The sequence below is a fragment of the Carassius auratus genome, chromosome 5, assembly GCF_003368295.1.
Source record: "Carassius auratus strain Wakin chromosome 5, ASM336829v1, whole genome shotgun sequence".
Taxonomy (NCBI): Eukaryota; Metazoa; Chordata; class Actinopteri; order Cypriniformes; family Cyprinidae; genus Carassius; species Carassius auratus.
In genome coordinates this window covers 25,795,036-25,815,044 of record NC_039247.1, presented here as the reverse complement: position 1 = coordinate 25,815,044, position 20,009 = coordinate 25,795,036, and the positions used below count along the sequence as shown (strand labels likewise).

Here is a 20,009-nt window from a genome sequence, read left to right as displayed (position 1 = left end):
TAGAGCCTTTTGAAGCTGCATTGAAACTTTTACCTTCAACCCTTTGGAGAAAATACTGGATTTCTTTGCAAATAAAAAAAGAAAGACATCTTGGATGACATGGAGGTGAGTACATTATCATTTTATTTTTATTCTGGACGTGATCACAAATCAGTAGCTTAAACCTCCAGTCCAGCGGGCGGCGCTGTTGTGAAAGCAGAGCTCATCCTCTGTGCCTGCTGTCCGCAGCGCCTCCTGCTAACCAGTTTAACCAGTAACCTAGCCGATTTCTGACCACTCTGGTGCATCGTTGTATTTCAGAGTATTGAACCTGCGTCTGGAAATGAGCGGGATGCCCGGGACGAATGTGATTCAGATCACTAATCTGTCGTCGGCGGTGAGCAGCGATCAGATGAGAACTCTGTTCGGCTTCCTAGGGGACATCGACGAGCTGCGACTTTACCCGCCTGAGTGAGTCACAACAACAACAACAACAACAACAACAGCAACAACAGCAACAGCAACATATACACACAAGCACACGCGCTCTCTCCCACGCGCCTGAGAAAGTCACAACAAACCATACATATCCATACATATATCAGACCACAACACAGCATCAGCATCACACCTTCACATGCACACTTTCAACACATAACTGCATGCATATTCTTCACATACGTAAACACGACATTCATGCATATTAATCACACTTGCACAACCTACAACATCACCATAAACACAATATAACACATCATACTCTTCAAACACACCCACACATGAGAGCATCAAAAACCCCACACATAAATTATGTGGAAAATAATGTGTTTTTTGAAACTTAAACCACATAAACACATTTCATTACACCAACTAATGTTTTTTTTAGCAAAATGACCCCTTTAATAAAAACAATACTGCAAATAGATGGGTGCAACAAAAGCATACAATCGATTAACAACCACAGAGCTCACAGCAGGTCTGTCTTTAATGGTTTATCGTTTTTTTATTCTGCAACCCAACTGTTGTATTCTATATAATTCTGCAAAGAATCTCCACCAATCAGAGAATTGTGACATGTCACTTTCAAAAGAACACTTAGCACCTATTGTCAGCTTTCTTACTTTCTCAAACTGCTTTGATATTTTATAGTGGTCGACTGATATGGGATTTTTAATGGCAAATGCTGATATTGAGAAATCAGAAATCTGATTGGCTGATATAATACATTTAATTACAGTAAATGAGAGACATGCAGAACATTGGTGAAACTAAATGAACATTTATTATGCATAAATATTTATTAAAAGCTCAAATAAACAATATAAATGATTGAGATAACAACTAGTGCAGCCTTTTCTTTTGCTGAAAATCTACACACAGACACACACACACACACACACTCACACACACACACAAAAAAATATATATATAACCGAAACAATTAAATTGTACACAACAGAGCTAACACTTAAATAAACAAGGTTTAGTGCAGCCTTTCTAACATTATGTCTCATGAGACATGATGTATCTGATCTGTTTAGTTTTGCTAGTCTGTTTCATTGTAAAAATAGTACAAACCTGGAAGCATATAATTACATGCTTGGTTATCAGCATATATGTGCATAAAAATAGACTGGAACATACGAAAAGGTATACTATAGGGTTGGGCTAGGGGTGTGCGATATGGCGATTTTTGATCGTGGATGATAAAAATGTCACCACGATCTGCATTTGAAGAAATATCATAGTATCGTGCTATAGCTCACATTCTATCAGCTGCAGTTCTGGCTCCTTCGTAATGTACTGTACAGCACCACATGCATTCACAGCAGTGTTAACTCAGCAGTAGAGTTACTCTCTCATTACTGTGCTTTTTCTGAGCGCCGTATACACCTGAAGCATGGTGCAAACAGCTGTCCAACAGCAACTGTTTATTGAACCAAGTTATCTTTTGTGCTAATACTGTCAAAACACACAAGGTTTACATGTAGACTCAGTTAGTTATGTCTAAAATGAAAGTTAATAGTTCAGAGAAAAATCTATATGTGCCTCTGTATTAGATGCGTGCAGGTCTTAAAGGGACAGTACGCCTATTAAACATGCAGCCTGTTGTCATTACTGTCAAGGGATAGATCACCCTAAAATTTCATTTCTGTCATTATTTACTCACTGTCACGTTGTCCCAAACCTGTATTAATTTCTTTCTTGTGATGAACACAAAAGAAGATGTTTTGAAGAATATGGATAACCAAACCGTTGCTGGTCCACACTGAATTTGATAGTAGCAAAAAAATACTATGGAAGTCACTGTGGACCAGCAACTGTTTGGTTTTCCACGTTCCTCAAAATAGAGTTTATGTTCAGAAGAAGAAAGAAACTCATTCAGGTTTAAACCAACTTTTGTGTGAGTAAATGGTGGTATAAAAATAAAACACTCTGACACAATTGATAGACTGCTGACAGAATTTTTATTTTTGGGTGATTTATTCCTTTAACATTAATAAAACAACAATATTTGTTCATTCAATTTCTTGAATGCTCCTGCTAAATACACCTATTGTACCTGAAAATAAAGCACTGTTTGTTTTATTTGTATATTATGTGTAGTTGTAATTTGTATCTTTGTCATTCTTTTATCTTTGTTATTAACCCCTTAACTGTCACTCACATTTTTGTACATAGACATGAAAGTGCACTAGCCAAGCTTACAAGCTTTTATCATTCACCAACACATTTTGATTGATTTAGATTTTGGTGTACCATTTCCACAGCAATGCAATTTCTGATTTTAAAATGGGATGAATTTTGGCATATTAAGTTTTCAGTTGATATTTGATTTCTTATGTTTTCTGAAGCATAAAAATAAGAACAAAGATTTTTATCTTAGCCCTCTTTGGCCTATATTTTTTTTTTTCATTACCTTGAAAGGCTTTGTCTTTATAATAGAAAAATTAGTTTGGTGTTAATGCTTAAACAACTTGCAGAATATAAAACCAATATGACAAAGAATTGTGATAAAATCATGAATCATGATATTTATATTTTATAACATTGTTCATGACATTATGACAGTTTTTTATGTATTATGAATGAGTCATTGTATTATTCGGTCAGCTGATTTGTTCAATAACTTTGACTCACAATCCTAATGCTGTTTGCAAAATCAGCACAACCTTTATTATCTGTGGCCTTATGCCTACAGCTGATCTTCAGCTTTACTGATATTTAGAGCAAAAACATGCCATTTACTCACCCTCATGTAATTTCAAACCTTTATGACTTTCATCCGTGGAAGACTTTTGAAGAATGTTGGGAACCAAACAGTTTGGTTTACCATTTATTATTTATTGTAAAAATACAATGGAAGTCAAAAGGGAACCAAAACTATTTGGTTAGCAACATTCTAAAAAATGTCTTTGTGTGTGTGAGTGTGTATTCCACAGAAGAAGGAAGGTCTTTCAGGTTTTGAACGACATGAGGTTGACTAATGATGACTAATGATGCGTTTTCATTTTTGGGTGGACTATACCTTTAAGAATAGCTTAGGACAGCAGCTAAACCACAGAGGAAGTCCTCTACGTTAATTTTATTACATCTATATTTTGTAGTATTTGCACTACACTTAAGATCAGCCTAATAGACTCAGACTTGACAGTCCATATCTTATTTTTTCATTATTGGCTAGAAAAAAATACAGTGCTATGCAGCATATTATATCTACACTATATTTATAAAATGGGAATTAAATCCTTCTTTTTCTTCTCTTTCAGCAATGCACCGCTTTCCTTTTCATCCAAAGTTTGTTACATAAAGTATCGAGAGCCTTCCAGTGTTGGTGTGGCACAACATTTAACCAACACTGTTTTTATTGACCGAGCTTTGATTGTTGTGCCCTGCGCTGAAGGTTAGTACGTTTGCACGTGTGTTACGTTTGTGTGTTTGATTATACAAAGACACTGACTATCTTAACTGCAAATCAAACTTTTGAGAAGAACAAACCATGATTGGTTTCCTGACATTATTTTGTGTGTTTTTGTGTCCCAGATTTGTATGATAACCGTGAGTCTGTGTGCAGAGGTATCACTGCTATCAGCTGCGTTTTATTTTGTGAGTTCAGTGGAGGTGGGTGGAGTGACACCAGCTCACTTGTTTATCAGTTGAGCTGGAGGATGTGGAAATGATGGAGGTGATTAAGATCATTCTTTTGTGTTATATAACAGCGTCAGGACTGTGTGAACACGCTTTTAGTGTTTTGCTAACTTGAGGGATTAGGGACACAGTCATTATTTCATATTCATAAATGGGTTTTGCATTTTGAATAGGGTTTAACAGTGACCTGATGCATTGCTAGACAGTTAGAAAACAGGGTTAAACATAGCATAAAATCACTAAAAGTCACTGTTATGGAGAAATAAATAAAAAAACGAAATGTTGTTAGTTTTTTTGCTTCCTGTGGTAGATGGTTTCTGAAGGTTAAGCTTCTCCTTTCACGAAGCATGAATCATTTGATTCATTAAAACATTAAAACAATTCGTTTTTTATTTAATTTGATCTTTTTAATTAATTCTAAGAACTATTTTTGTCCCTTTTCATGCAAAGTGAAGTCAGATTATGTAATGAGCATTCGTAGCAGAGTGTGAAGGCAGAGGGCATGAAGTGAAAGGGTGAGGTCTTCTCAAGTCTACTGTGCAACCACTGGCTAACAACTTTTTTTTGTTGTTGTTGTTGTTGGCTTTTCTTGTTGCCTTTTTTAAAGTTTAAACATCCGTATTCATGAAAAACATGGTAGCTAAGCTTCCCTCTTGCCTAAATTGCTTGTCCTCGTGACTTGGTTCTGGATGGCTTACTACGTTGATTAATTTGGTTTCTGTATGTTTTTCTGTGTTGATTATGTGTGCATATCAGATGACTAGAGTGACCCAGGCTACACTACTACACTAGCCTGACTCAAGGCTTTGTTTTCCAAGCCACTATACCCGCCGGGGCCCACGCTGCCTTCAAGGGGGGAATGTGACCAGGAGCGTAGCTGCTGAACCTTCCGAGATGGACACCTTGTCTCTTTTTGTTTTATTTTATTTTCATTTCCTTTCCTTTTTTTTTTTTTTTTTTTTTTTTACATTTCTCTCACATGTTGTCCTTTTTTGCCTCTTAGAAGAGTTGCATATTCATTGTGTTGTTTTCTTTTTTTTGTTTCTTTTTTTCCCCCTGTCCCCTTGTCCCTCGTCCCCAATCCCACAGTTGCTCCCCTTTGCCTGTCTTTGAACGCTGTCCAGGTTGACTTGCCGCCCAGTGTTGGAGGGAAGTTTGAACGGTACAAGGGCAGCTCTTACTGATATCTAATGCATTAAGATTTCCTCCTCTCTCATTCTCTCGCTCCTTTCCACTGGTCTGCTGAGGTTTTTTTTATAATATATTCCTTCATTATTTAATATAACCATACAGTGACTCACAAAAGTATTCAGACGCTTCACCAATTTTCAGTTTTTACTGAATTATAAGTACTGAAATACTTTTTGTTTTTCAGAGCACTAATTGAATGTCAGGTTCTGTTAGAAAATATTCTTAAATGTTCTTATTTATTATTATTTTATTTATTTTTTCTTATTTTATAATTTATTCTTAAAAGACCGTTGCATTGACTTTCATTTTGAGCACAGTATGTAATTATCTTTAGTCGTTTGATGCTCAAATATAGCTACATGTTCAATGTTGGATTGAGATCAGGACTTTCAGTTTTCCAGTTTTCAAAGCTTCAGATTTTAAGGTTTAAAACAGGTTTCTTTTGCAGTATATTTTAATGCATATTTTCTAGGGCTGCATGATATATCAAAATAAAATTGACATTTCAATATGGCTTAGTGTGAATATAAAAATAGCCAAGGTAGCCATTTAACGAAATAAATAAATGTGCATGGGTTTTGGAGTGAACAGGAGAACTTATTTCATTTACTTGCGTGGAACTCCAATGGAAGCCTAATAGATTAGCTTTTGAGTCAGGTAAGCAGGTTGTATTATTATGTTTCAGTATAATTATGCAATCCTGCTTACTCAGTAATGTTTATTATTCTAATGTGTTGTCAGATCAAACATTAAAGAGATTTTAAGCCATTCAAGCGCAAGATGGCACGAAAGAGATCGCAAATTACTCATGAGCTGTGATGGATTTTTTTCTGTGTGCGCACACCTGAAGCGTGCACACAGAAAGCTTTCTATTACACAGCAGGGTTCCAGCTGAACCAGTTGTACGTGAGTTATAACTTGGCATAGTTTTGATGTAATTGTCAATACTAATATATGCGTATTGAAGCGTATCTCTACATATAAACTAAATATTTATGAAAGCGTCCAGTCATGAGTAACCGTTGTAATAAAATACCTGACAACCTTCAATCCTTTAGACATATATGATGCTGCTGATGTTTACACTCACATACATATTAAGAGAGAGAACAATATGTGAATAAACATACTTTGTTTCTTTTTAGCGCTTTCTTTTTGTTTCTTTTTTCAACACCCCAGCACGTGTTGCGCATTTCAAATGAAATTTGCCATAATAAATAAATGGTATTTCTTGTTTTTTTTCTTTCATTATTTATTGATCCTTATTAATTTCAATGACAGTTACTGAATACTATTTACATATAAAAATAGCTTAGCTATAGGCTGATGTTATTCATAAGTATTGTAGTATTGTTTTTGATGGCAACTTATTTTTACCATTAGTTGTGGGAGGCAAAATAAGTTAGAATGAAGGATAAATGGAAATTCACAGCATTTAACAAACTTACAATTAATAAAAAAAAAAAAAAACATTTAAGAAATAATGCTCGCATATTTGAAGGCTTCTATTGGATCATTTAGGGTAAATGTCGACTACGCGTTACTGTGTCTTTCACACTTCCAAATGTTTCTGGTTACCGAGTGTAACCTCGGCTCCCTGAGAGGGGAACGAGAAGTTGCGTGCACCCTGCTGATGCATTGGGGAAACACGTTTCTCCTTAGAAAACTGAAGTCTGATTCACTTAATTCCATTTCTCTACAATGGCTAATTGCGTGTGAAAATTAGGGCATGTGGCGCACCTTATAATGCAGCACTTGGTGCCGTTTTCCTCAGAATCTTCCACTAAATAAGTCCTGAGTGAAAGTGACAATGGACCGAACCACGGTTCCTCTTTCAGGTTACTATCAGTAACTTTAGGTCAATCTCTCTCTTACTATCAGTAACTTTTGGGGAAGTCGTGGCCTAATGGTTAGAGGGTTGGACTCCCAATCGAAGGGTTGTGGGTTCTAGTCTCGGGCCGGACGGAATTGTGGGTGGGGGGAGTGCATGAACAGCTCTCTCTCCACCTTCAATACCACGACTTAGGTGCCCTTGAGCAAGGCATCAAACCCCCAACTGCTCCCCGGGCGCCGCAGCATAAATGGCTGCCCACTGCTCCGGGTGTGTGCTCACAGTGTGTGTGTGTGTTCACTGCTCTGTGTGTGTGCATTTCGGATGGGTTAAATGCAGAGCACAAATTCTGAGTATGGGTCACCATACTTGGCTGAATGTCACTTCACTTCACTGAAATAAACCAGTCCCGGGGTTTGAATGAGCGATAAGATTTATTTCAATGGAATCATTTTGAATGAGCATTTTGCTAGAGTGTGATTCAAACAACATAGATCTAGAATAGGGCAAAGGCCACCGTCTTTTTTGGAACTAAACAATAGCGGCTGTAAAAAAAAACAGTCTGGACATCCTTGACCAGATTCCATATGTGGGGTCAGGAGGCAGGTTAAGGTGATGCCACAAGTCCTTGGGATGCATTGAAGGCTCTGGCTTTGTGCCGGGCTTTGGAACTGCATCGGCTCACAGTCTAGAGGAAGAGCTCTTAGTCGATGAGGAGCAGGAGGGGTCTGACCTGTGCATTTCGGCATTAAGTGCATTATCACCCTTAATTGCTTTTGTGCTTCAGACATTTGTTCTGTGGGGTATTCAGCCGAGGTGCCAAAAGCCAAGAGGGACTGATGGGGTGTTCAAAAGGATGACCTCCTTTGCATCCCTCATGTCCATCAGCATTAGCCATAGGTGCATGTCCAGCACAACCATATTACCCATGGCATGGCAAATAGACTGCTCCGTCATTTTAGTGGCTCGCAGGGTGAGATCCATGGCGCTGCAAAACTTTCCAAATATTTCTGGATCCGGACCTTGTCAATCAAGTCAAGTTAAGTCACCTTTATTTATATAGCGCTTTAAACAAAATACATTGCGTCAAAGCAACTGAACAACATTCATTTGGAAAACAGTGTCTCAATAATGCAAAATGATAGTTAAAGGCAGTTCATCATTGAATTCAGTGATGTCATCTCTGTTCAGTTAAATAGTGTCTGTTTATTTATTTGCAATCAAGTCAAGGATATTGCTGTAGATGAAGTGACCCCAACTAAGCAAGCCAGAGGCGACAGCGGCAAGGAACCAAAACTCCATCGGTGACAAAATGGAGAAAAAAACTTTGGGAGAAACCAGGCTCAGTTGGGGGGCCAGTTCTCCTCTGACCAGACGAAACCAGTATTTCAATTCCAGACTGCAGCAAAGTCAGATTGTGCAGAAGAATCATCTGTTTCTTGTGGTCTTTTCCTGGTGGTCCTCTGAGACAAGGTCTTTACAGGGGATCTGTATCTGGGGCTCTAGTTGTCCTGGTCTCCGCTGTCTTTTAGGGATGTAGAGGTACTTTCTAGGTGTTGATCCACCATCTGGTCTGGATACGTACTGGATCCGGGTGACTGCAGTGACCCTCTGATCTGGATACAGACTGGATCTGGTGGCCACGGTGACCTCGGAATAAGAAAGAAACAGACAAATATTAGCATTGATGCCATTCTTCTAATGATGTAGCAAGTACATAGAGTGTTATGGGAAGTGTTTCCGGTTCCGGTTTACCTAATTAATGTATCCTAAAAATCCTTTAACGGATTTGGATATTAAAAGCATATTAGTATGTTATGTGTAAGCCAGGTTAAATGAAAAAAAGGTTAAAAAAAGATGTGGGAACAAGTCAAGCATGGGGTGTGCCACATCTAGGATACCACATTGTGCACTTTTGGGGAAGAAGAGGGTGTGTGTTTGTGGGCTGGCCTCATGGCATTGACTGGACTAAAGAAACCACTCATCCAGTCTATTCCATACTAGTTCAGTGGGAGGGGACCATTCCAGGTTGAGCTTCTCCACCGCCTTAGATATGATGCGCAGCAGATCCTGATCTGCGTGACTAGGTTTGTAAATCTCACTGTGATGAGTGTCAAAGTCATCCATGTGGCTGGCTAACCAATCTTCCAGATCTGAAGCCGTGGAGGACATGGCATCGTCACAGTCTTTCTTAGGCATGCCAAGAAATCCACCGGAGAGAGTTGATCTGGAGAGCAGGGACCACGCGGACGTTATGCCGGCATAACCTCACTGACAGCAGTGTTGGTTTCTGCAACCAGTGGCCATTGCTTCTTACTTTGCAGCTGTGGAGTAACAGCAGAGGAGAAAGATGGCAGATAGGGAGTAGATGCATCACTGAGTGCGAGGGCTACCTTCCTGTAGAGAGTCCTGACACCTTTAGAGTCACAGTAAGGGCAGTAGGGCTCATCAGTGGTGGACTTTGCGTGGACACGGCCCAGATGCAGATGCACCTATCCTGATTGGCTGGGAGCTGTAGAGGTCCCAAACAGGAAGCACAAAGTTTGAAGGACATATCTTATATTTTCACTACATTTATCCACCTTTGGTGTAAACCACTGCTGTATAAGGGGTGCCACACCCCTCATTTCTATGCACTTGAGAGCCATTGGCCATTGTAGAGTTAGGATTTACTTTTCTAAGAAGAAAGGTGTTTCCCCAGTGCATCAGCTAGCTGTATGAAACATCGAGAGACATCTCGAAAGGGAACCACTAGGTACATCCTGCCTTATGAACAACTGGTAAAACCAAATAATGTATAGATTTAGTTACATACTAGTTTTTAGTTACTAAGCCTCTAGTGTGGACCCAACACAGGTAAATAGAGTTCTGTTTTACGTCTTAAGCAAATACACACAAAATTATGTCTGAATGGCTCTTGACGAGTATTCTCATAAGTACTGTATATGCATTTCTTATATTAATAATGTTGATCAAACAGCAAAAGAGAAAGAGGGGGCATGACCTAAAGGGTTGAAAACCACTGATCTACATGATATACTTACAATTTTTGTCATTGCTTTGTTTGACAGTGAAAACATAGCATAAGGATGGAACAAACTATAGAAATATTATAATAAACCCAAAAGTCAAATAAATAAATAAAAACAGTTATGCAAGCTTCCATCTATTGGTTATATGTTTATATGTCATTTTCATCTTAAGTTGTTTTCCGCTGGGATTTTTGGTTAATTTTTAAAGTGAATTTTACTGCATAACCGTAGATATATATCACTGACAAAATAAAAATATTGCAATGTCAATTTTTTCCCAATGTCATGCAGCCCTAATATTTTCTAAAAGTGCCTGCGTAGGATCTGTAGTTCAGTGAAATAACAGATATGCAAGTGAAAAGTGATTAGAATTGTTATTTTTGCAAGGCAACGTTGTTCAATTCACTGTAATGGGAAGAAATGAAACGGTTATTTTAAAAGCTCACACCATTGCACATGTATAACTCCATTGGCAAGGTTTTGGGGAGCATTTACTTTAGAGAAGTACTGAAGTGGCTGAAAATCACATTTGAGGTTTTAATTTACAAAATCACAGATAAACCAACAGTCAGTTTACCCAGTAAACTGTAAAAAAAAAAGGTACCATAGTCACTGTATAGCATGCGTTTGTATGTTTTACCAGCAGTGGCTGAAATTTATTTGGTAAAATGATTTGTTTTTAACTTTATTGTTAAGGCAACACTTATTAGGGGTGACGGTTTGAGGGGGGATTTCTCAAAGACACTTAAAATGTTCTTCTTTTCTGTATCTGATGTTCTATGTGCTATTAGTGTGATGCAGCCAACATGAACGGTTGTCTTGTGTTGCACACCCTTTCCAACACTGCGACACGATCGCCCCAGGGAGAAAAGCGCCCATGCTTGATATCGTATGGTTCATGACCAATATGTTTCCAGTACAGGTGACCCATACCACAAAGTGTTAAACTCATTATCTACATGTTCTGTTCTGATCTCTTTTTTTTAAGAGAGAAAAGGACTAATCACAATGTTCTTTTCTCTCTTTTTGCGCAAAAGTCATCCTGTTTACAGTATGTCTTGTGTTGATAGTAAAAATAGAGTAGCTATTCTAGTTCAGATTGTTTGCTTGTTCATGGTCGGGGTTGGAGATGCTCAGGGTGGGTGTTAGAGCGCTAGGCTGTTGGAGGATTCTCCTCTGAATCTTGGGTCATAGGTAAAGCAGCTTGAGATGTCTCCATTGGCCTCTCTAATGCCAGTACTCTTTTTCTTCAGGAAAAATCCCTGAAGAAGCAAAGGCGCTCTCACTTTTGGCCCCCGCCGCCCCAGTGACCAGCCTGATGAGCGGAGGAGGACTTCTGCCCATTCCTAGCCCCTCTACACTACAGAATGTAAAAACACAATCTCGCAAATGAAGGCTGGAATACACTACACAGTTTTCAAAGGTTACCCCAATATTTGCCATTTGGAAAAGCCAGTGATAGTTTGTGAAAGGCAACAAGTTTGCAGATTTTGTGCAGTCAGAATTAACATTTTCACAGATAGTCACTTAGTGTGTAAAGGGCAACAAAAAACTGTTTTTATTACTTATCTGTCTCCTAGTAATGAGGCACGTGTTTCTGCATGAATTTGTTCCGTTAGCAATGACCTAAAAGAGTCTGGAAGTCTACGATGACCCAGTTTTTTATTTACAAAGTCAGCAAGTGTATCATGTCAAGTGTTCCACATTATCTTCAGATTTAAAAGTTGTGTAATGTGTTCCAGCCTTTACTAAATAAGTAAAAAATCAACTACATTCTCAACTGCATGCCACAGATTTACTGCATTTTATTTCAATTTGTCAGTTGTCACTGTGTTATATTTATTTGCGGACAGCGAGGTCTTCCTTTAGCTAATCTGGGGGTCCTGAAGTCTAGTTTGGACACATCAGTGGCGGCTCTAAATGCAATTGCTTCACAGCCTCCGCTCACGGGAAATGTAGATCCCTCTAAAATTGATGAGATCAGGAGGACGGTGTATGTCGGCAATTTAAATTCACAGGTATGTGAAAATGAATTGAATTCATTCAGAGGCTATCTGCAAGTGCAAATAGTGTCAGACATTATTTCTATAGTGGCAGATAGTGTATTTGAAGTACATTTATAAAACTATGCAATAAGAACACCACATCCAATTTAACTTATATTAGGCACTGTTTTTGAATTTTTTTAAATATATATTCCGAATTTTTTATTAATATTTATTTTATTTTCACTGATTTGCGATGGAAAAGGGAGAAGAATGGGAATCCACTGTTCTTAAGGCCCCAGTATACTTGAAGAACGAACTGGGGTGACATAATTTAAGAAAACAAGTTACCCCAGCGTAATTGCCGCTACATGAGAAATGTGGTGGATGGTTGTAATTAAAGTGGGCATCTAAAATGACACGATTCACTTTTGTCTTTCAAGCATGTTGCACTTGTTCTGTCAATCTCCCGTAGAGCACCACAGCAGATCAGCTCCTCAAGTTCTTCAAGCAAGTGGGAGATGTCAGGTTTGTCAGAATGGCAGGAGATGAAACCCAACCTACACGTTTTGCTTTTGTGGAGTTTGCTGATCAGGAATCGGTGTCACGAGCGCTTACATTTAACGGAGTTATGTTTGGCGACAGACCACTGAAGTGAGTGTTCTTTTTTAAGAAAAGAACTCTTCTGAACTGTTTACATATGCTCAACACCCTACCAGTTTTCTTTAACGGGATTTTCAGTGTGTCCTGTATTATCTGTGTGCTAGCATTTTGTATTTTACTAGTAATTAATCACGTTTTTTAGGATTAACCACTCCAATAATGCCATAGTGAAGCCTCCAGAGCTCACACCTCAAGCTGCGGCCAAAGAGCTGGAGGATGTGATGAAGAAAGTGAGAGAGGCTCAGTCAACCATCGCTGCTGCTATCGAGCCAGGTCCGTCCTCTCTTTCTTGGACACGCACACACACACACACACACAGAGTGAGGCTTTCTCAAAATGTTTTTCTTTTTGTAATTGATTTTTGATTTAGTTTGATTGTTTCTTCCAGATGATAAAATTCATTCATCCAGTAGGTCTAGATGTTCCAGAGGGTCCAGATCTCACTCTCGCTCGCCATCACATTCACAAAGAAAGCGATCTAGATCCAGTCACAGGTAGATTTACAAACATCCGTAAACAAGTTACCACATTGTTAAAGTGCTAAAAAGCTAACCCTTTGAAAAAGTAATTAGCTATGATGTGCAGTCAAATGTCCCGGTGTGTTTTAACCAATACACTTTATGTGCTTCATGGTGTTTTGATGTGTTTTAAAGCAAAGCAACTTACAGTGCATTCAGGCTATCAATTTTTACCTATAATAGATGTATACATGTAGACTTTCTTTTTTTTTTTTTTTACTTGCTCAAAGTATTGTATTGCTGTATTTTATTCATGGATCTCTGATTTGATGTATTGGTTTTTGACAATTCATTTTATATTAATGGCTAAAAAGTCACTAGTACCAAAGTCTCACAAGTCATGTCACCCGGTGGCACAGTTAAAGATATTTTAGATTTAGTCCGAGAGCTCTCAGTCCCTCCATTGAAACTGTGTACGGTATACTGTCCATGTCCAGAAAGGTCAAAAATCATCAAAGTAATCCATGTGACATCCGAGGGTCAGTTAGAATATTTTGAAGCATCGAAAAATACATTTTGGTCCAAAAACAACAAAAATCAGACTTTATTCAGCATTGTCTTCATAATGCTGAATAAAGTCAGATTTTTGTTATTTTTGGACCAAAATGTATTTTCGATGCTTCAACAAATTCTAACTGACCCTCTGATGTCACATGGACTACTTTGATGATGTTCTTCTTACCTTTCTGGACATGGACAGTATACCGTACACAGTTTCAATGGAGGGACTGAGAGCTCTCGGACTAAATCTAAAATATCTTAAACTGTGTTCCAAAGATAATAACAAACATTTGATTTTAAGAGTGTGTATTTCAAGACACACATTTTCTTTTCTTTTTTTACTATTATTATTGGTATTTTGATTACACAACAAATTATATTTAAATGTAGATATAACCCGAGCTTTGCTTGTTCGATATGCGTGGACATAATTTCCACTTTTTTAATGTTAGTAATTTATGTTTAACTCTAGCAATGGAAACATAACTTTATTTTATCAATGGTGTTTAAAGGGGCCGCCTGTCCCAGACATCCCGACAGAGGGTGAATGACTCCCAGGGCCCCCATAGGAGACGCTCACATTCCCGAGAAAGGAAACACAGCCAGAGTCGATCTCATTCTAGGTTAACCTGCACCACCATATCAGCCTTTTTACACTTATATTCTGTTTTGTTCCTACAAAGGACATTTCAAAACAGTTTTGTCTCTCATACACAGGGACCAAAGGAAGGACAAGGACACCAAAGCAAGGAAGGACGATGACTGGGAAGAAAAGAGGCCGCGGGACAAAAAGGGAAGGACGCCTCCCAAAGGATACAGTGGCTCTAGACGTTCCCACAGTATAAGCAGGTCAGAAGAAAGTGTCCATATTAAACCTGCAACAGACATTGCATGTTCAAAATATCATCTACAATGCAAAAAAAAAGTTAATGAAATCACCTATGTGTATATATATGTATATATATCCTTTATCTCACAGAGTCCATAAGAAAAGAAGCAGATCTCGATCCAGGTCACCAAGGCGGAGAGCCAGGTCACCGACACCATCTAAAAGGTTCACTGAGAGTGAAAATTAGTGTATGACGCTATTGTACGATCAGACTCTTTATTAAAATCTTAATTTCTTCTGTCCATTTTCAGAGGCAGGAAAGATAAAAAGAGGGATAAAGGATGGGACAGTAGCAGGGAAAGGACAGAGACCTCAACATCCAGGAGGAAAAGCAGGGATTATGAACATAAAGCTAAGACATCACTGGTGTGTCCAATTTATATTTCAAACACATAGCTCATTTACATTTACACATTAAAGTTACTGTATGGAAGTTTGACTCTACTAAAGCGTAAAAATACCATGTTTGCAGATATTTAAGAAACATGCTAAGTTAGCATACTTGTTTATCTGAAAAACAGTGCTACAGTCAGTTCCTTTGAAAATGTGTGTTCTGGGCCGGAATATCACTTCCTGTTTTGGTTTGTGAAACCTGCCCACTGCCAGTTTTACCCAATTGTATTTCAGCACCCCGGGTTGCCAGTTGGGGGAAAACACAGCGTATTTCATTTCATTCATCATGAAGTGTGCTCCTTCCTTTTGGTGTCATCAATCTGGCAACCTGCGTGTGTGTCAAGTCTGAGGAGGAGGGGCCGGGTGAAAAACCCCTCTCTGATATTTTGAATTTGGACTGCAATACCTAGTTCAACCACTCGGTGTCAATCCTACATACAGCACCCTTAAAGGGGGGGTGAAATGCTCGTTTTCACTCAATATCCTGTTAATCTTGAGTACATATAGAGTAGTACTGCATCCTTCATAAATCCAAAAAGTCTTTAGTTTTATTATATTCATAAGAGAAAGATAGTCTGTACCGATTTTTGCCGGAAAAACACGACCGACTGGAGGCGTGACGTGTGGGCGGAGCTGAAGAATCACGAGCGCGAATAGGCTTTTGAGTTGAGAGCATGTGGAAGCTGTGACATTACCGTGAGGGAAAACCCATCATCCAAAACAAACCATGGCTTACAGCCAGATTCAGCCGTTTATTTATGATCCAGAATCAGATCCAGAGGCTGAAACTGAACGAAAGCAGCAGCAGCAACGACTCGCTCCGAGCGGGGCTCGAACCCGGGTCTCGGGCATGGGAGGGGACGCACTAACAAGGAGGCAGAGATATTTGAAGCAGTTTTACTCACCGCCTGCGGTTCCAACACACGATCGTGACCCTTTTTCCTTGGGATTGCATCATCCTTAAGAAATAAACGATACTCAAACTGGGCCTTGTGAACAAGCATTTTCGAAATGCAGGGAACAAACAAAAACATTTGCATAACTCAGTTGATGCTCTGTAAAAATAAAATCCATCCACTGATCCCTTAATGCTGTTTTTTTTTTTTTTTTGGTAATCTGTGCAGGGTTGTCTTGCCCTGGCAACCAAAAACACACTTCCTTTCTGACATTTCGCGATGCTCTCGCTCTGATCAGTGAATCGCTCTGATCAGTGAAATGTCTGTGCTGCTCAGCCTCGCTAAAGGGGAGCGTGCGCTCTTCCGGCAGAAGTGCCTTAGGACCCATATAAGGAAATTCCGCTCCATCTAACGTCACACAGAGCCATACTCGAAAAAAACTTTCCGAAACTTGTGACAAACCGGAAGGAGTATTTTGGGAACAAAAATACTCCTTCAAATGTACAACTTAATTTTTGAAACTTTGTCCATGTTTAGCATGGGAATCCAACTCTTTAACAGTGTAAAAAACTCAGTATGCATGAAATAGCATTTCACCCCCCCCTTTAAGCTTTTCTTATGAAATGCAAGCAAATTTTAAAAAATTACTTTGTATTGGCGATTTAGGTCTGAGGTTATGTAAACTCCCACCAGCACCACGTACTTTATGACTTATAATGATAACAGCACCATGCAAGTGCAGTCATTTTATTCATGTTGTGGTCTTCATGAAACTACGCCATTACCAGGTACAGCTAATCTCTTGAGGCATGTGGACTGACGGTTAGAGCAGTGTGCTGCTAATCAGATTGTGGGTTTGGTTATGGGAGAAGAGCTAATATCAAAAAGTCTTCTTCCGACCAATGTCAGTTTCTTATGTATTCAACTTTCTGGATTCATAACTTGCTTTGATACTAATATATTATTTTGCTATTACATCTGCATACTGAAGCGATTAATGGAAACCCTATAGTTCTAATGCTCACGTTGAGGGACTCATTGCTCCCCATGCATATCAAAGAGTGCACTGTGTGGGTTTAGTTGAAATAATTTGCACAACATGTAGCTCAGCTGTACTGTATCAGCATGCTGCTCTAGTTTTTATAGATAAGAAGCAGACGATTACAGCTGATCCTCTCAAAAGATTGACTTTTAAAGTGTTTTTCACGCCTGTCTACCTCTGATAACCATCTGTTATGTCTGTCCTAACCGTAAAGCTTTTCTATTTCCCCCGAATCTTACATCCTTTTGACGAAGTGTGAACCGTTCTAGTTTTTTTTTTTCTCTTTGACATTTTCGCCCTCTGAGGAAAAACTTTTTGGCATCAGTCTGTAGTTTTTTTCTAGTTTTCTTGATATGTATGCATTTATGTGGTATGAATCATTTGGGTTGTCATATATATACACACACACACACACACACACACACACATATATATATATATATATATTAAACGTTTATATTATAACAAATATATGAAAACTTTGAGCTAATTTTCTTTAATTTTCTTTATTAATCTTTTTTAGTTTGATCAGTAAGATTTATTTTAATGCTTTTGAAAGAAGGCTCTTATTTTTACCAATAATTGATCAAAATTACAGTACTATTAGTAGTTAAAACAGTAATATTGTGAAACATTAATCATTAATCAATAATTTCAAATGTAATATATTCTTGTAATAGCAAAGCTGAAATTTCAGCATCATTATTATTCAGTGTCACATGACCCTTCAGAAATGATTCTAATATGCCTATCAATGTTGAAAATATTTGCCGCTTAATTTCTTTATGGAAACCATGCTACATTTTTTTTCCAATTCTTTGATGAATAGAAAAATAAATGTTTTTTTTAGATGCAAAGACGACACAATCCATTGCAACGTTTTGCTGCAATATATATTTCCAACATATGCAATTCAGTAAACCCCCCCTCTGTTACTGGCAGAACAAATTTGTTTTTTACTGGCAGAACAAACGAGCTTTTTGATTACTTCAGCTTGTTACTCAAGTCATGGGTTGTTTTGGTTATTTTTATATACTTTCAGACTTCTAGATGCCTTGTCAGTATGCATTCTTTATTGCAACACACTAAGTAACTTGGGCTCAAGCGGTAAGGACATTTAATACTCAGAAGCATACAAACGTTCTAGCGTGCAAGAAAAATAAATATTAGTTATTATGATTACAGATTTCATTCACAGTGTCCTTGCTGATTGTACGGTTTTTTTAACAAAACAAAAACAAAAAGTACTGTATACTTAAGCAGTGTTACATATGGGAAATAATGACGACTTTGGGGGTTATTTACACTCCTACTATGACTCTTGAAGGGTATTTAAATGAAGTCTGCAGCCAGTGGGATGCTCGGATTTACTGAAAGGAAAGTGTTGTTTGCCCCGTCCTGAGTTGTGGTTTGATTTTACAGATGGAGAGGTGCTATGAGCAGGCGGACTGCGAGTATGACAGTGACGTGGATGGCTCGGGCTCTGTGGGTAGTGACATCAGATCTCCTCAAACTTACCTCAACGGAAGCTATAGGGGCACTTACGCCGAGGAGGATGATCTCTCTGCAGCCGACTGATTCACATGTACCCAGAATGCCAAGAACACTGATGTTGTGACTGGAGAGCATTGCTTCATGTATCACACTGTAACAGCCGTCACTCCTTTTGAAGTGCTTTCGTCGCGTCCATTGCTATGTGACTGTAGACTTTTGAAAACATTTTCTACTGCTGTGAATATTCTGCCTGTCATATGATATTCATATGGATGAAAATATAAAGTTTTGGATAGTTCTTTATTGTGATGAGAGATGCGGTTTATTGAATGAAGGTGCTTGTATTGAGGTCACTTGTTTTGTCAGGTCTGCATTTTTCTTTTGCATGTAACTTTGTGTTTAGACTCTAGTGAAAAGATGTTTCATGCGATTTTGTTTCTCTTTTTGGTCTGTCGTACTAAAACAAAGCCATTATTAGTGTGAATCTAAAAAAAAAAGTGTTTTGCATTTAGCATTTTTCTTTTGATGTTTCAGTACATATTCCTTAAAACTCTTATCATTACTCTAATGTAAAAAAAAATTTTTATTTTACTTATTCCAATTCAAGTATGGCTTAATTATGATGAAAATAATACCAGAAATTGATTTATCCACTCTGTCTGGTCCTTTTCATCGTTTCTGTTTACTTCAGTAAACAAAAAAAAATACAATTAGATCATATGTATTATAACAGTCCGAGTGAACTGTGTAGGAACACAGTGCATGTTAAAAAGTGCCTAGACAGTTTGTGTGGCAACAGAATATTTAACGAAGTGCAAATCAAATCAAAAGACTTATTTATCGTGTATTATACTAAAGCTTGTGTAAAATGCATAGGTTGATCCATATTTTTTAACAGTATTTAGTTTGCACCAGTGTAGACAGAGTCCTACAGTAAACTCTTCATACATGTATTGTTGTGGCATATATTCAGATGTTTTAATAGGTTTTCTAAGAAGACTTTACTAATTGAAGAGCACAGTAACGTTAACAGTGACTGCTGTCTCGTTTAGAATAACTACAATTTAAAGCTTTAAGCTCTCCCAATATTATTTATTTTTTTATATTGTCTTTTTTTTCAGTCTAATTTTCTAAATGGGTATATATAAATATATACAGTACTTGTTAGCAGCAAAACTAGTATGATGAAGTATGAAGTAACTTATGAATTGTATTGATTTGTGTGATTTTGTGCATCTGTTTAGATGTGTATAAAAGATTGAAATTGACATTAAAGAGTTATACTTCCAGTTTATCAATGCAGTATGTTTTTCTTGTTTTGATTGTTTACATTTGCTTAAGAAAATGTGATTGGTGCTTGCGGATGTTAAACTCACTACCATGTTTTTGAAGTTCAAGTTGCAAGTCCCTAAACTTGAATGCAGATGATGATATATTTTACAAATA

The 20,009-nt window shown here is 38.0% G+C and overlaps 1 protein-coding gene across 5 annotated transcripts; it reads left to right on the top strand.

The window, feature by feature from the left end:
* The first annotated feature begins 175 nt into the window (after positions 1-175).
* On the top strand, positions 176-19,856 carry LOC113083785 (splicing regulatory glutamine/lysine-rich protein 1-like). 5 transcript variants are annotated; one of them, XM_026254711.1, is made up of 14 exons: positions 3,750-3,883; positions 4,024-4,165; positions 4,885-5,290; positions 10,974-11,104; positions 11,436-11,551; positions 12,036-12,200; positions 12,643-12,821; positions 12,973-13,103; positions 13,219-13,324; positions 14,362-14,472; positions 14,567-14,698; positions 14,829-14,903; positions 14,990-15,104; positions 18,492-19,856. In XM_026254711.1, the coding sequence occupies exons 4-14, from the start codon at positions 11,074-11,076 to the stop codon at positions 18,645-18,647; spliced, it is 1,317 nt and encodes a 438-aa protein (XP_026110496.1). In that variant the 5' UTR covers positions 3,750-3,883; positions 4,024-4,165; positions 4,885-5,290; positions 10,974-11,073; the 3' UTR covers positions 18,648-19,856. The 5 variants fall into 5 exon arrangements, with proteins under 5 accessions (XP_026110495.1, XP_026110494.1, XP_026110496.1 ...); XM_026254712.1 differs by lacking the exon at positions 4,024-4,165; XM_026254709.1 differs by lacking the exons at positions 4,024-4,165; positions 4,885-5,290; positions 10,974-11,104 and adding an exon at positions 177-450.
* The last annotated feature ends 153 nt before the right edge of the window (positions 19,857-20,009 follow it).

What these genes read in the sequence shown, in the direction of transcription:
- LOC113083785 (XM_026254709.1), top strand. Translation starts at nt 323, where the DNA reads ATGAGCGGGATGCCCGGGACGAATGTGATTCAGATCACTAATCTGTCG. An exon ending in CGTTCCCACAGTATAAGCAG is followed by an intron (nt 14,699 to 14,828) that starts GTCAGAAGAAAG and finishes TTTATCTCACAG; the next exon opens with AGTCCATAAGAAAAGAAGCA. An exon ending in ATAAAGCTAAGACATCACTG is followed by an intron (nt 15,105 to 18,491) that starts GTGTGTCCAATT and finishes TTGATTTTACAG; the next exon opens with ATGGAGAGGTGCTATGAGCA.